At 39.2% G+C, this 12,557-nt stretch overlaps 1 protein-coding gene across 2 annotated transcripts in view; it reads left to right on the forward strand.

The window, feature by feature from the left end:
* Col4a3 (collagen type IV alpha 3 chain) overlaps window positions 1-12,143 on the forward strand; it is a 138,767-nt gene extending 126,624 nt beyond the window's left edge. The window contains exons 45-53 of one of the 2 annotated variants that reach the window (XR_003843853.1): window positions 1,800-1,871; window positions 1,959-2,084; window positions 2,851-2,949; window positions 5,330-5,438; window positions 5,648-5,860; window positions 6,420-6,597; window positions 6,705-6,819; window positions 8,449-8,621; window positions 9,226-9,331. Coding sequence is in view for 1 of the 2 variants with exons in the window: in XM_021197823.2 (XP_021053482.1) it covers window positions 1,800-1,871; window positions 1,959-2,084; window positions 2,851-2,949; window positions 5,648-5,860; window positions 6,420-6,597; window positions 6,705-6,819; window positions 8,449-8,621; window positions 9,226-9,310 (1,061 nt within the window). In the remaining variant the exon portion in view is untranslated. Of the gene's footprint in view, window positions 1-1,799; window positions 1,872-1,958; window positions 2,085-2,850; window positions 2,950-5,329; window positions 5,439-5,647; window positions 5,861-6,419; window positions 6,598-6,704; window positions 6,820-8,448; window positions 8,622-9,225 lie in introns of both variants that reach the window. The other variant, XM_021197823.2, reaches the window with a different exon arrangement.
* The last annotated feature ends 414 nt before the right edge of the window (window positions 12,144-12,557 follow it).

Consider the following 12,557-nt stretch of genomic DNA (forward strand, 5'->3'; position numbering starts at 1 on the left):
TGGTTGTGAGCCACCATGTGGTTGCTGGGATTTGAACTCCGGACCTTCGGAAGAGCAGTCGGGTGCTCTTACCCACTGAGCCATCTAACCAGCCCCTTAAAAAAAAAAAAAATCTTAAAGAACAGCCTCCAACCCATTAGTTTAGGTAAAGTGAATTTTTATGCACAGATTTATACATTTGTGTTTTGTGGGGTTTATTTATTTATAGTGATAGGGACCGAACTCAAAGCTTCATAGATGCTGGGCAAGTGCTCTAACATTGAAATACATGCCATTATATTCTTAATATTGAACATAGGGTGATATATCAGGTTTAGTAGAGCATGCCTGTAATTCTAGCACTTGGGAGGCAAAGGCAAAAGGGGGGGGCTGCATTGTAATGGAAAATGGAAACAGATTTTTATTAGATTTGTAGTTTAGCTGGTCACTCCCCTGTTCTGAGTTTTAGAAAGACAGAAATCTCTTCTCACAGCCTAGTTAGTAGAGATATTAAATAACAATTGTATCCAATGTGAACAAAACCAAGCTTTCCATGAAGAAAAACTTTCTACCTTCAAAGGTGGACCAGGTGGACTTGAAAACAACATTTTCATTTTCTTCAAACATTACCTTTTTAGGAAGCAGTTAGCTGAAGAGAAATCATTGCGAGTAATTCTGAGGACTCTCACTGGACGTGGGGACAGCGAATATAGGCAGGCTGTCCTGGGTTAATGACACAATCTTCCCAAGTCTCAGATTAAAAACATCAGCAATGTGAAAAGCATCTAAAGGCTGCAGTAAAGACAATCAATTAATGCTTTAAAATATTGACAGGTAAACAGGGAGGGGATTTGCACAACCAAGCCCTGTAAATAGGCCCAATGGGACACAATCAGTTAGACTTCGGAAGAAAATCCTTGTCTTGGATGGTGATCTCACTTTAGTTGAGAAAAGTTCCATCACCAAAACATTGAGGTGAATATTCTCAGACTCATAGGTAAACAGTCATGCTTCTTTCTGGTCCTCAGAGTAGTTTCTAGAGTGGTTGGCAATTAACTTTTGGTGCAGTAATTATTTTGTTCATTTTGTTTAATTTCTTTTCTGTTTTGCTTTTTTGAGACAGCCTTGATCTTGTGTTCCCCGTGCTTCTGTCTCCCAAGTGCCGGCATTTCAGCCCTGCATCACTAAGCTCAACCTTACTGTATTTCCTCTATTGATATCCTGTTTAATATTCAAGTATTTTAAGTAATTATATCCAATGTCTATGCAATTTTTTGTTGTTATTGTTGAGACAGGGACTCCCTATGTAGTCCTGAATGTCTTGGAACTCACTATGTAGACCAGGCTAGACTCCAAATCATAGAGACCCACCTGCCTCAGCCTCCTGAGTGCTGGGATTAAAGGCATGCAACACCATGCCCAGCCATGTCTATGCAATCTTAATATTCTTTGAAGGAGTATTGTCTAAATCAATGGCTATTTCTTGGTAGTCTTTTTATCATCTGTATAAAACATTATGAATAAAAGTGAAATGTTTGCCACTTTGTTACATAAATAAATATATGAAAATTCCTGACATAAACTCTGGGCTATCTGTACATGTGGAACCACAAAATAAGAACATAGTTAACTGAGACAACTAAATGTAGCAGCTCATCAAAAGCTAACACTGGGTTCAGTAGGGCCTCATAATTCTCCCAAAATACGTCATTGGTTCTCAAACTCAAAAAGTAATCTCTCATCAGAAACACTTCCCTGTGAATGTTAAAATATAAGCTTATTTTCTTTGTTTTGTTCTTACTCTTCTTCCTCCTTCTTAGGAGAGAAGGGTAACCCTGGATTTCTTGGGCCAATTGGACATCCAGGACCAGTTGGACCAAAAGGACCACCAGGTAAATAAATGTATTTCTCAATTGCTGTTCTCTATAACGAAAGAATAGTTTCATGAAGTCATCTTCTCATTGTGTTTATATCAATAGGTCCACCTGGAAAACCTGGCACTCTTAAGGTCATCTCCCTTCCAGGAAGCCCAGGGCCACCTGGTGCACCTGGACAGCCAGGAATGAAAGGAGACCCTGGACCTCTGGGACCACCAGGAATCCCAGGTATGGCAACACCATGAACCTAGAACTTTAATAAAGGGTGAATGAAGAAAATCTATAAAGCATTTGAAAGCACATGAGAGAACTCCACAGACAACGGCCACTTTGGAATTGGGCTCATTTACCCTGACCAGTAACAAAAAAAAAAAAAAAAAAAAAAAAAAAGGAGCTTAGACTCTTGTAAAAACATCTGGACATAGTACAAAGTAAGGAAAACACATGCTGCATTTCATTTTTATTAGGAGAAAAGTATCTTACCCATCTCCTTTGACAAACATCAGCTTTGGGGTTCAATTTTTAAATGAATGTTTGGTTATAAATGACTTCTATAAATGTGGACTCTTCAAACAATTTGTACACCAAAGCATTAGGGGAAAATGATTTTAAAGTCTTTCCAGGCTGCTGATAGTTGGAAGTGAACCTAACCCTTCACATAGTCTTAGCATATTGCAATGGAGTTATGAATAGGTCTCTTGTTCTTTAAGTTTGTCTGAATCACATGAGAGATAAGAGAGGTATTACTTCCTGGTTTGATCACTTCATGGGCATCATGAATTCTGGAATAAAATACAACAGCACACACTTTCATATAGTCATGGTTTCTTAAGGCCTTTGAGGGAAGTTAGTGAACAAACATGCCAGTTAGCCTTCCTGGGATGTCTATCTTGGCTGGTGAAACTGCAGAAGTCCTGTGCTTACTGGGAGGGGTGGCAGCCTGACCTTTTATTCTAATATGATGGCATATAATACAACAGTACCTCTTGCCTAGGACCCTGTGGGCCAAGAGGTAGACCAGGCAAGGATGGGAAACCAGGAACTCCAGGACCAGCTGGTGCAAAGGGCAGCAAGGGCTTGAAAGGACAGCAAGGTAAATACCCCGCTTGCCTCCCTGGTTGAAGTAGTATTGTTTCAGCATATAAAGGAGACTCATTTATACGTGTGATCTTATGACTGCAAGAAAGAGTGAGTACTCTGGGTTTTCCAGTTAGTTCTACTGTTCCAATTAGAACAAAGACAGGGCGCCAGATGTTCACTTAGAAGGAGGAGGAGTCACACATGACTGGAATGCACTATTCATTCTGTTATTAAGGATAGATTCTTAATTTTTAATCAAGGCAAAAATCTTTGATTAAGGACTAATAGAGCACCAGTTATTATTCTATTTTCGGAAAGGCAAATTGTGTTTTAATCACCCACAGCAGTTATGTTGGCTAAAAATCTCTTATAGGAATAGTATGACCCTGACCAGCAAGTGGTTCTTCAATGACAGGGTACTAAGTGGGAGGGCCAGGAGATCAGAAGATAAGAAGACAGAAAATGTGGGATCCGGAGATCTGGTGTAAGCTATGTCCTATGCCAGGCAAGCTTCTTAGAAGCACAACATCTAATGTAATACTTCTAGGGAGAGATGGGACAGGGTCAGCGAAAAGGTATCATACAACAGGAGGAAGAGCGGGAGCTAACCAACCAATGTTGCACAAAGAGAACATGAGGTATCTCCGGGGCATCAGGGACTGAGCACAAGGCCACCTTCAGACTGATAGCCATTGCCCCTTAGAGTGGGAAGAGTTGGGGGTCTCAAGATCCTAAGACACAGCTCCCCTAAGGCCCTGGTCTCAGGCTATTATGGTTCTGCCAAGCACATACCCTGTTTTAGAGAAAGAACTGTGTTCCTTCTCCATATGGATGGTAGGGACACATATAAGGCATGGTGAATCTGGGTGGGGCCCTGGCCCCAGGCAATTACAGTCTCTGCCAAGCCTGTTTCTTGTTTAGAAAAGGAGCTTGTCCTTTCTGTATACATTAGAGTTTCAGGGAATGCTTTGGCTTGGCCTAGCTCTCAACAGTGGTACCTTATGAGTGAGTCTTTTGCTATTCTGGTTTTGTTTTGCTTTTTTCAATACTGCCCTGGCTTGAACAGAACAAGTTTGCTTCCTTACTTAGGACAGCTGTCTATGAATTATACTATTTTTGCATACAAGTTAACAACTCGGGTGTACGTTCTACAAAAAGGCCTTTTAAATATAATGTTCTACTTGGAATATAAACTATGCATGTCAGTTTGATAACCTGGATCTAAATCTAACTTCTGCAAAAGTCTCAATGCACCCTTCTGGAAAACACTGAGATGCTAACTGTCTGAGGTTACAGACTTTGTTAAAATAATAATAATAATAAAAAAGTCTAACTTCCAAGTATCATTTCCCAACTAGACATGTCAGTTCAATACTATAATATTAACTGTGATATTAACCATGGGATTACTTTTGATTTAGTGTGGCTGAGAATCTACATTAGAGAATGACTACCCATTTGGCTTCATTCCTGATGTGCTTTTGTTAATGGCCCTCTTAATTTATACACTTTAATGACCATGACTGGATATTATAATGAGGTGATAGCAAGCACAGGATACTATAATACAAATTGTGTTGGGAATTGATTAGCAAGTAGTCAAATGCTGTAGAGGCCTCATGAGAGTGATATGAGGATTCAAGCTTAGATCCACAGCAGTGCGCCATAGTTTCACATGAGCATGAAATCGTGCCTCCAGTTTCTACTCTGATCAGCAAATCGTTTATAATTGTCGTGGGGAGACCAGAAAGCATCTGTTGCTTAAGGTCCGTATTTGTTATTTTTTGCATCACCCTCCAAAGGATAAACATCCTCAAATGGAGCAACTTAAGGAAGGAAAGCTTTGTTACCAACAGGAAAGGCTCAGCAGTGACAAGGGCTCAGTTTGTGACAAGAGAAGCAGCTTTCACCTCTTAGTGGGTCAGCAAGCAGGGAAAACTAGAGTTACTGGCAGGTAAATACATAAGGCACAACAAATCAAATACACGACACTATGCCAGGCATCCCAAGGGAATTCAAAGATGAGGAAAGACCTGATCTCAAAATAATAATAATAATAATAATAATAATAATAATAATAATAATAATAATAAAACAAGATGCATCCTATGATAAACTGGTTAATATTTAATATTATTTTTCCATTGTATCATTTATGTTTGTGTCACTGTGATAAAACACCCGATATAAATAATGCACAGGAGGAAAATTTTATTTTGGCTCCTGGATTTGGAGGATTCAGTCCATTGTTGTTTGGCTCTATATTTGGGTGCTGTGATGTAAAAGAACATTGCTCACTGCATAGAGGACTTCTGTGCAAGGAAAGTCATATAGAAGGGGTCAGGGCAAGTACAGTATCTAAGACCAAACCCCTACTTCCTACCTCTTACCAGTTTACAGCAAAGTCATCATCTACAAATCCATGAAGGGATTCGTCCATTCTTTAGGACAGAACCCTCATGATCTAGTCATCTCTGGAAACGCCTTCACAGACACACCTAGGTATGTCTTGCTAGTCTCCTAAGTGTTTCTTAATCCACCTTATAATTAAAATAAAACATCATAATCATTTTATAGTCCACTTGTCTCTAAGATTCCTTTTTTTTTATATTTAAGGCTTACCAGCCACATAAACACATTTAAATTAGTACTTTAGAAAACACATTTGAGAGTCTGGTCATGTTGCAACCTATATAATTTGTTTTTCAAAGGCCCACCTGGTCTGGATGGATTGCCAGGTTTAAAGGGAAATCCTGGTGACAGGGGAATGCCAGCCACTGGTACAAGAATGCAAGGCTTCATCTTCACCCGACACAGTCAAACCACGGCCAATCCTTCATGCCCTGAAGGAACACAGCCACTCTATAGTGGGTTTTCTCTTCTTTTTGTACAAGGAAACGAACGTGCACATGGACAAGACCTTGGTAAGGTTCTAATTTCCAGGCAGTTTATGATGCTGAGTGTAGACTATTTATAGGATTTGAGCTTCCTCTGAAGGTCACTGTAAATAATGTTAGCATCTTATGGTGCATTTGAAAGAGCAACTGTGGTCCAAGGTTTAGTTTTCATTCTGATGTATAAACTGCTAGAGGAAATGCAGCTAGATTCAACCATCTATCTTTTGTTAATCCTCAAATTTATCTTTTCTAAAGCTTCCCCCTGGTCATTTGCTATTATGAATATCTGGAAGTAGCTAAAGCAAAGACATTGTCCCAGCAGAACAATATCAAGTCCCAAGTCCTATCCAAGAAGGTAGAAGGAGCCACAGAACACATTCTTAGGTGGGGAGGTTTAGTATACCCATTTGAGACTTTGGCTTCCATCCTAAAGCTTTACATTACCACAGAATACTTTCGGTTTGTTGTTTTGTTTTGATTCTTGGTCCAGGTTTGCCACAGGTCATGTGATAATTAACCTGTTTCTAAATAATGATAGAGTAACTAAAATTTACTGGACGTGATACTCAGTTTCCTGTTTTATTAGGTACTCTGGGCAGCTGCCTGCAGCGATTCACCACAATGCCGTTCTTATTCTGTAACATCAATAATGTATGTAACTTTGCATCACGAAATGATTATTCATACTGGCTGTCAACACCAGCTCTGATGCCAATGGACATGGCTCCAATTAGTGGCAGAGCTCTCGAACCCTACATTAGCAGGTAAAAATCTCAATCCCTGTGTTTTACAAGAGGATCAAGTGAATCACTTAACTTATAAGGAATGCAACAGTAGAAGTGGCTGTCATACTATTGGTCTCATTTTACAGATGCACCGTCTGTGAAGGTCCAGCAATGGCCATAGCTGTCCACAGTCAAACTACTGCTATCCCTCCATGTCCCCAGGACTGGGTTTCTCTCTGGAAAGGTTTTTCTTTCATTATGGTAAGAAAAAAAAAAAACCTTAGCCCATTTCAAGTAATTAATAATGCCTTTAGAGCCAGGCCTGGTGGCGCAGGCCTTTAATCCCAGCACTCGGGAGGCAGAGGCAGGCGGATTTCTGAGTTCGAGGCCAGCCTGGTCTACAGAGTGAGTTCCAGGACAGCCAGGGCTATACAGAGAAACCCTGTCTCGAAAAAAAGAAAAACAAACAAAAAAAATAATAATGCCTTTAGAATCTTGGGCTGTATTAAAACAATGTGGTCCCCTACCTGGTAATATATGTAAAATATTATAGATGCTTGGCGATCTGAAAATATACCTAAAGAGAAACATTGAGGATGGGCATCTACTCAGTAGTGTTTACGTAGCATGCACAACATCCTAGGTTCCATTCCCCAGCAGTGCATAGAAAGAGTGATCCTAACATTCAGGAGGTAGGGGCCGAAGGGTCAGAAGTTCATGATCATCCTTTGCTCGATAACAAGTTTGAGGCCAGCTTGGGCTATAAGAACCCTAGTCTTAATAGATGTATAAATAAATAAACACACACACACACACACACACACACACACACACACACACTAAAAAAGACTGACAACTTTGATGCTGTTGATAAGTAATGAAGCACTGAATAAAAGACAGCAAGATGACTCAGGGGGCGAAAGTCCTGCCACCAAGCCTGATGACCTGAGTTCAGTCCCTAAGACTGACATGGTAGAAAGGGAATCAGCTTCCACAAGCTGTCCTCTGACCTCCATACCTTTGCTATGGCATGCATGTGCACACACATACACTCGCACACACACAGTCACACACACAATACCACACCTACACAATATCTCACACACACACCACAAATAAATAAGCAAATATAATTTAATAATTTGAAAGACTCCTCAGATTTCCCACAAATCCCTGACTGTAGCATTCAAGTGAGAAGTAGCCACTCTGTGACAGAGATGAGAGGCCCCTTTGCTCATTTTTGTGATGACTTCTTTGCCTACATTGTCTGTAATGCTTATTATGATAACCACAGGAACATTTTTAAGCATCTGTGGGTTCATAAATAAAAACTGAACTATCTTAAAGTATCACATTTATGAAGTGACAAAATGTGCCTTGTACTGTGCCCCTCTGATGTTCTTATGGGGAGGAGTCTCTTTTAAAAAGTTCTGGCATTAATGCTAAATTCAAGGTAGAGACTGACCATCTACAGTACTGACTGCTCTGCATGTCACTCTTCACATGCTGCATACTTATGCCTCGTTGTGACATATTATCCCCCCCTTTACACACAGCTGTCCACTTAAATATTAATTAATTTAAAAACTATTTAACAGCAATCCTGAGCCCCAACCAGTCAGGGCAGTAAGGCTAGCAGGACCCACATTCTTCTCATGGAGCTCATATCCCAGTGGTAAGCATAAACAATAGACGTCGGATGACTGCATCTCTTCCTAGAAGATGCTCCAAGAGTTAACATCTACATAGAAGAGAAGACATCTGTGTTTTCTTGGTTTTCCTTTTTTCTGTTGCTTTCTATTACTGCTTCCTAACCATGCCAAAATGTGGAAAACTTGTATTTGAACTCTAACGGGCAGTGTTTTCATTGAGATCTTTTTGTTGTGGTAGTTCACAAGTGCAGGCTCTGAGGGTGCTGGACAAGCACTCGCCTCACCCGGCTCCTGCCTGGAGGAATTCCGAGCCAGTCCATTTATAGAATGCCATGGACGAGGAACATGTAACTACTACTCAAACTCCTACAGTTTCTGGCTGGCTTCGCTAAACCCAGAAAGAATGTTCAGGTAACTATGCCACGTTGGCCTTAATCTGATGACTCAACTATAGAGCTGTTCAAAGGCTGCCTACATCTGCTTTTTATCGGTACTTCTATGTGGATATACTTAACTCTCTCTATCCTGACAATAAAATCCTATTTACCCTTATCCTCCCAGGATAGAGGTATTTCGAAGTCAAGAATTAGAGTCTATTTCTCACTGTGTCAGTAAAAACTAAATATCCACATGATTTTGTTATCATTAAGCATATTCAACACATGTATGGATTTACAGTAAAGTACTGAAAAAATACTAGCTGATCTGCTGATCTTAAGGACTTATCTGTGAAGACTTAGGAGTATTTAAAGGGAAGAAATAATTAAAAATGAACTGTACGTTTGCAGGAAAGCCTATGTTCTATGAATTCTGATGAAACACATTGAAAACATAAAATACCAATAAATGTTTATATATACAAACATAAAATTATCTTTTCAGAAATTCTCCTCTTCTACAAAGAGGAGTGTTTCTGGAATAAAGTCAACTACAATGTTTATTTAAAAATCCCAAAGCAAGTAAGTATTCTATTTTATCCACAATCAATGAGTCCTTTCATTTGTATTTATTTCAGAAAACCTATTCCATCAACTGTGAAAGCTGGAGACTTGGAGAAAATCATAAGCCGCTGTCAGGTGTGCATGAAGAAAAGACATTGACAAAATCAAAGAAACCAGACCCGCATTTTGTTCCTTCTTAAGTAACAAAGTCATGACTTAGAACATGCATTTACTTAGGTCTTTCTCTCTAACCTTAAAGATGTAGTAGTGCAAAGTTTCACCACACAAGAAAGCATTTCATTCAAGTTAGTCTGTGATGTGGGTCTCTTAACCTGTAGGTTTCAAAGTTCCCTGTGGAAAGGCAACAGCTTGCCATAGAATATCACTGAAATCACATCCCAGTTGTACCCAAAGCACTGACTAAATGTCGATTGTGTGGAACTTGAACTACAAGCTAAGAGAGGTCTGTCCTGTGGATGCACAGTGTGTTCCTTGTCTCCCACTCCTGAGCAAAGGAGTGTGCTTCCTTCCACCTCCTCCCTGAGACTTCAGCTAGAGAAGGAGAAGGGGGCATACATAAATTAAGCACACTATGAGAAGAACTGGAGGGTTAGAACTGTTGAGTGCTATAAGGGCTAGAACACAGAATAACTGAGGCCCCATGATGTTTCAGGCCTCATTTAAATATGCACAAGGCTAGGGCCAAAGGAAACTTCCTGAAGGGAATCATAACAGGCTTGGATATAAAGGACAGTTTTGTTTTCTGTTTTGTTGACGATGTCTATTTGCTAGTTCACTGAGTTCTTTTTACTATGTCAATAGATTCAAAGCCAGTAAAACATTTACCCTCGGGCAACTAATTTTTACTAGGATGTCATCCTCATACATTGAAACATTTCTCTTTATTTTTTTCAATGAACTCACAAGTAACAGGGAGACTACTTACTAAATGTGCACTTTATTCCCGTTCCTATAAACACTGACCTTAAATAACTTCACCAGGAAATAATGAGGTACTTGCTGGTTTATCAGACACAAACATTTTTCTTTACTCCAAACAGTACGTAACATGGATTTACAGATTTGTTCCTTTGTTAGTTTTTTAACTTTTCCTTTGGAAAACACACACGTACGCCATGATTTTTATGTTATATATTCTTAGCAACCATGTGGAGAGAGAGACCACGGGGTAAAACCTTACTGTACTGTACACAGCTGCTATGTCTTTAAACATGTTCTTGAGTATACAGATACATTCCACAGTTACTTAATTCTGCTTAACAAGTTATTTTCTTCAGTACCCAAACTATGTTCCATATACTGTACTGGATGGGCGGTGCAGGGGGTAGTGAGAGAGACTTGCTACTGATCTAACCTCAAAGAAGAAAACAAATCTCATAGTAAAGACTCTCACGCATGCAAGAATCCCATCCTCCACCTCTTCACCCCCTTCCCTACACCGAAACCGAACGAAGGGTCTCATCTATGGTTGTAGTTTTATTCTTCCCTTACCTCTGTTTCACAGTTCAGCAGGCCTGATAGAAGGTTGCTCTTGCAGAAGCCCCTGGTTCAGTTCTCAGTACCCACACTGGTACTGGTTCACAGTAGCCTCTTCCAGATGATCCAACATCCACTTCTGGCCTCTGCACCCACACTTAGCCAGATATACAAAAGTTTTAAAACTTTTAAGGTAAGATTTATGCTCAGGCTAATATTAAGAAATCGGGAACTTTTGAATAATCAAATAGTGTCGTACTATTTGATGACTCAAAGAGGCCAGGCATTGTGAGGCAAAGCTTTGAGTGTATTTCTCCATCCATGGAAGTGGACGTGATGGTGCTGATACTTAAGTTCAGGCTGGTGCTGTAAAGTCAACTGCTTTGTATTTGGAAAAAAATGTGACCCAAGAGCACAGACAAGGGTTGTCAGTCTTTACCACTCGTGTGACTGCTACAAGGCATTTTTACGCCTGAGCTGAGATGTGCAACATCTCATTACAAGTATGTGTATTTTAGCTAACATTTTTGTTTGAAAAATATCCCAGATATATTCCAGTAGTGAAAACAAGCGACTAATCTCCTTGGCCAGTGGCCAGTGTAAGAGCAGCAGCTGTAGCATCTAGGAGCTTGTCCTAATTGCCCATTGTAGAGCATTCTAAACCTGCAAAATATGAAACTGTAACTAGCAAACAGAAATCTGTGTTTTGTTTTGATGAGAAGCATCTCATTGTATAGTATAACCCAGGCTGACCCCCCAAATCACCGCAAGTTTTCTGCCTCAGCCACCCAGAATTTGGTTTTCAAAGTTTTCATCATCCTCTGGTGTTCTCCACTCAATAGGCACACATCCAAGAAACTGGCCATAATCCTTTCACCTTTGTCTCTTTTTAAAACTCACTGGTGACTTTCAGGGTAATCTAGAAATGCTAGACTGGTGCTGATGTCACAACAGCTACCCTTCATTTGCCCATAGGCCCCTTTCTTCTCCTGTCCTCTTATCAGTATTTTAAACAGGTGATACTGGACACCTTAATGCCCAAAGAAGCCATATCAACAGTCAGTCATTTGTACATCTAAGAGTGAGCAATAAAATACAGCCCATGCTTATTACTTCCCAGGTGTTTATGAGTAAATTATAAATTTAAAATTTAATTTCCTATGTGGCTGGAGAAATGGTTCAGTAGTTAAGAATGCTGATTTCTCTGCAGAGGACCAAGTATAGTTCTCAATACCCAGGTAATGCAGCTCAGGACTGCTCAAAGGGACCCAGCTGGCCTCCAAGGACACCCACACATAAGTGCCATTCACTAGCACAGGCACTACCACATAAATAAAGATAAATCTTTCAACTGATTTCAAATTTTTGACTGATTAACAAAATGTTTGTTTCAATTTTGGTGCTTCAACTTTGGAATTTCACAGTGTGCTAAAACAACCAACTTGTCAATTGTTCTTATTTTTTGCGAGATAAAACATTATTAATTTATTTATAAAAGTATTAAAAATGTTTAAATTTGAATTTTATTGCTAATTTTACAAAGGTTTTCTATATTTCAAATGTAACTTGCTACCACAAACTTAATATTTTTCTCAATAGCCACTTGAAATTTATTTAAAATATATTAAATATTTTATATTGTTATATCCTGATGAAATTATGATATATTACAATGTACTAATATTTCTGTAAATATAACTAAAGTTCTATTGTTTTGTCAAAATAAAATGAAAGGAACAATTCTATCATATTTTGGGTTTTTTTTTTCCTAATGGAATGAAGTTTATTTTGGACTGTAAAAATAATGGTCACTATAAAAGCAATACACAATTTTGAAATTAAGAAGAAGATCAAAGAATACTCATCTTCACTGAAAATAACCATCAAATTAAGAGAGTAAAAGATAACT

This window comes from Mus pahari, chromosome 5 (genome assembly GCF_900095145.1).
Source record: "Mus pahari chromosome 5, PAHARI_EIJ_v1.1, whole genome shotgun sequence".
NCBI lineage: Eukaryota > Metazoa > Chordata > Mammalia > Rodentia > Muridae > Mus > Mus pahari.